Below are 4,032 nucleotides of genomic sequence, written 5' to 3' on the forward strand. Positions count from 1 at the left end.
ATTTATTAACGTTGAGTTGGTTTAGGATGTCACTATGCCCATAGCTGATTCCAACCACCCAATTCTTTTATTCTTATTGCAGAACATGCTGCTATTTTGTGAATAAAGATGTCTGTGGATAGTTGATGTAGGATCACATTGAGCGCATCAGTCGGACATGACTTGATTGCACCAGTAACACCTACACATGCTGCTCTTTGTATTCCATTTAATTTCCTACTGTTGTATTGTTTCTTTATCGCTGGCCACCATACCAGAGCACCATATGTAAGTATATGCTACATGCTTTTTACTGGGTTTAAGGCCCCAACTGTTGTTGACGATTCTCTTGTAAGTGTAGTAGGCCATATATGCTTTATTTATTCTTTTTTTCTATATTTATTTTCCAGAACAGTTTGGAATACATTTGGAATCAATCCTATTAAAGTCATTAACCGAATTAAAGAAAGACTTAACGAGATAACATTTATCGAATGAATAAAGACACATTTAGGCGTTAAATTACGTTTATTACGTTTTGTAAATCTAATATCTTTAAATATCCGGTTTTTTTCCAAAAACTCAATAATTAAGACATTTTATGCTTTATACTGATGTTTTCCTCTATAGAAATAAAGATAAATTAATTAGAAATAGTAAAATAACTTCATTTCTTAACATACATTTCAAATCTGTGAGCGACTATCTTCCTGCTTTGTTTCTGATAGCAAAACCAATAAAATTGGTTTCCGTGACACCCAAAACCCATACAAATTAACGAATGTTATCTAAATTCATGACACCTACTACTTTTTTTTATCGGTTTCAATTCTGATTCCGACAACTATCAGACTCCACAACACCCCTGAGTGTTGTACCGTTTAGTACGGGAAGTTGAAACTGGGGGATTTTGGTTCTGCTTGTGAATAGCATCATTTCTGTTTTATTAGGGTTAACACCTAGTCCATTGTTCTTAGCCCATAAGTTTAACCTGCGTAGTGCTCTTTCCATAATCTCATTGACTGTTGAAGGATACATGCTTGATACGAACAACACTATATCGTCTGCATATGATACTGCTTTCACCCCTCAGCAGCATCAATCTCTATTAGGACATCTTCCTTTTTGTTGTCCTCTACTAGTCTTATAAATGGTGCCGGTGGTATGTCTTCGTCGTGGGCCATGTAGGCTGAGTCCAAGATGAAATAGTTTTCCTTTTGTTCCACCTTTACCACCGAAATATCTGCTATGCTGTAATTTGGACAAAGTATTGCATTTATACTTCTATTGATAAGAATGCATGCCTTGGTTTACCTTTGTTTAGTGTGTAAAAAATTTTACAGTTACTGCTGTTTAGCCCGTTAATGGTGTCTTCCTTAACCCAGGGCTCTTGTGTAAGGCTGATGTTGATACCCCTGAGGTTTATGAGGGTTGTCAGATTCGCTGTAGCACACTTGGAGTACTGTAGGTTAATCTGTACACATCTTAGGTTACTGTATTCCACATTCTTTAGCTGGCGGCGTCGTCCAGCCGCTTTGTAGCCTAGGAAGATGTTCAACCTGGCCTTGCGAATGCCGAAGCTGATTTTGCAGTCAGCTTTCGTAAGAGCGTCTATGGACTCACCCATAGATATATAGATCGACATTTGATACTGAGGTATTGCACTGCGACCTAGGGTCTATTGTGCCCTCTTCTATATCACATATGTTCACCAAGGTCCAGCAACGTGAATAATTCCAGGAGCCTGCTGGGCGCAATTGAGAGACAATGCTCATGTTGGACAAGTGCTTCCTGAGCCCGCAGTGCCCAGTGTAGAGCGCGACGAGGAGGCGGAATTTGTCACGGGGAAGGTTAATTAGTTCCTTGAACCTAGAGAGGCTGTACCCTCCTAGAAGCAGCTTGGTATGGCGCATTCCAGCTGCCTGCTGCCAGTGATGATCTCTCCCCACTCTGTCCTCCATGCGGAGCAGTTCTTTAAAAGTGTGGAACCCCACCGTGATGCTTGGTTCTGGTCCCATCATCTTGGACGTTTCCGCAGAGCGGGCTAGTTCGTCGACTAGCTCATTTCCGTCTACCCCTTTATGTCCCGGCACCCAGATTAGGTGTACCCGGTTGCACAATGATAGGCGGTTCAGTCTTCCTATGCATTTCTCTACTAAAAGCGATTTATCCTCATATGCTGACATCGCTTTTAGTGCCGCCTGACTGTCGCTAAGAATGGCGATGCCCTGGTTGCGATAGTTGCGGTGGAGGTTGATTTCTACGCACTAACTTATAGCAAAAACTTCTGCCTGAAATGTGCTTGGAAAGCGTCCCATTGTTATGGATAGCTTGGTATGCGGTCCCGCAATGCCTGCACCAATGCCTTCTGGTGTGTTTGTGTATGTCAAGCGTGAAGTCATTCCACTCTGTCTTATTGCCAAGAGTAAGTCTAAAGTTCTTTGTGAAATTAATCCTCTTTGTAACGTCGTCCTTTGGAAGAAGGGACAGTGCTGTGCTTTCCTCCGCACTAGTCGTATAGGTCCCGTCCTGTCTTTTGATGGATAATATGTGTCCGACTTGCCTCTTGACAACGCCTTGTGCAGTCTAGCTGCCTCTGGGGTCGAGGAGACGCTGTCACAGAATTTCCTAAAACTATTTGTCTTCGCGAACCTAATCTCCTTGTTGTAGGTTGTTAGGTATTGTCTATATTAAACAGCCTGCGCACCGTTTGCCTAAGTACCCAGAGTTTGTTAGGCCACCAGAGACAGGTTTGTTTCCTCCACATTTAGTATACAAGCGCAATGATAGGCGTCAATTATAGACTTGTCAGTAGACAGTCGGCCTTCTCTCCAGTCCTGTTACAGTGGACCTACTATCGGTCATTGAAAACATCTCAGTTCGTACTTCTGAGGATACGTATCTGAGGTCGGTCCCTCACTTCCACCTTCAGAGCAAATCGAATGATTCTGTGATCGGACATTGAGGGCTCTTTTGACACCTGCCACTGCAAGATCAAACCGGTCATGCTGTCATTGCTTAAGGTTATGTCAAGGACGCCAAGCGTTGGCATCACATCCCTGTATGAGGGGGAGCTTGTTTCTCCTGCAATAGTCGATCAGACTGAAAATCGATGAGAGGGGTGCTGTGGCCGTCTCCCCTGGAAAGTAGGCGGATGCAAGGACGAAGTCTGAACCTTCCTTGTCCTTCACCTGCACCGCCACCAGATCCTTCGTTAGAAACTCTGAATCCCAAATTACCTTGTTGTTCCTCGAATTGAGGTCTCTAACCTCTCCTCTGTAAACCCATGGTTTCTGGATCAAGAGGATGCCCTGGTTATCCGAGTCGGAGTCAACGCCTTGGCTTAGAGCGAACAACTTTAAAGGAGCTGCCTAATGTCGCCGACGTAATTGAGGAAGGACCTCTTGATGTTGCAAGGAGAATGGTTATGCTCCAAGCAGGGGTGATTGCTACGAAAACATCCCAGCAGGAACTGCTTCTTAACTGGAAGCACAAGCGCCTCACTATTTAGGTGTTTAATAGGAGTCATCAAGATGCATCCTGTCGTAGTCCGGAGTGCAGTGTTCTGACAAGTCTGAAACTCCTTCATCAGCGTTCCCCTGCCTTGTAAGTTGCCAACAACGTTTCTTTGTCCTTTCCTCATGTGTTGCCAGCTAGCGACTTGAGGATTTTGTAACGACTCTGTACCTTGGCGATAATCTTCGGCTCTGAAGAGTGAAGGAGCATAGACTGTCAAAAGTTACACCTAAAATCTTAGGATTATTGACAGTCAGAATCTTGACGCCATCGACAGCGTGGAGAGGACACCACCCAGCGAAACCCCTTGTTTAATTCTTTTCAGTTTGGAATTTTCTCCTCGTAACAGTACCTACTCATGATTGACGACCGCTCATGTAGATCATGGCCCACCTCTTCAGTCCTGAAGGGAGCGTAGTTTGTTCTATTACCTGCAGCGTTGTGTTACTGACTGTGACAAAGGCTTTTGACAAGTCCAACGACGATGATCGAGGATCGTTCTCTCCCAGGGTGGTTTCTGGTCAAAGTCACGAACTA

General features: G+C 43.8%; 1 protein-coding gene across 1 annotated transcript; it reads right to left on the reverse strand.

Moving 5' to 3' along the window:
- Positions 1 to 681: 681 nt before the first annotated feature.
- LOC120779462 lies at positions 682 to 3,624 on the reverse strand. Its single transcript, XM_040111724.1, has 2 exons — positions 1,294 to 3,624; positions 682 to 1,230 (listed from the first exon to the last, which is right to left on the reverse strand). The coding sequence occupies exons 1-2, from the start codon at positions 1,622 to 1,624 to the stop codon at positions 1,226 to 1,228; spliced, it is 336 nt and encodes a 111-aa protein (XP_039967658.1). The 5' UTR covers positions 1,625 to 3,624; the 3' UTR covers positions 682 to 1,225.
- Positions 3,625 to 4,032: the final 408 nt, after the last annotated feature.

Source organism: Bactrocera tryoni, unplaced genomic scaffold (assembly GCF_016617805.1).
Source record: "Bactrocera tryoni isolate S06 unplaced genomic scaffold, CSIRO_BtryS06_freeze2 scaffold_11, whole genome shotgun sequence".
NCBI classification, from domain to species: Eukaryota; Metazoa; Arthropoda; class Insecta; order Diptera; family Tephritidae; genus Bactrocera; species Bactrocera tryoni.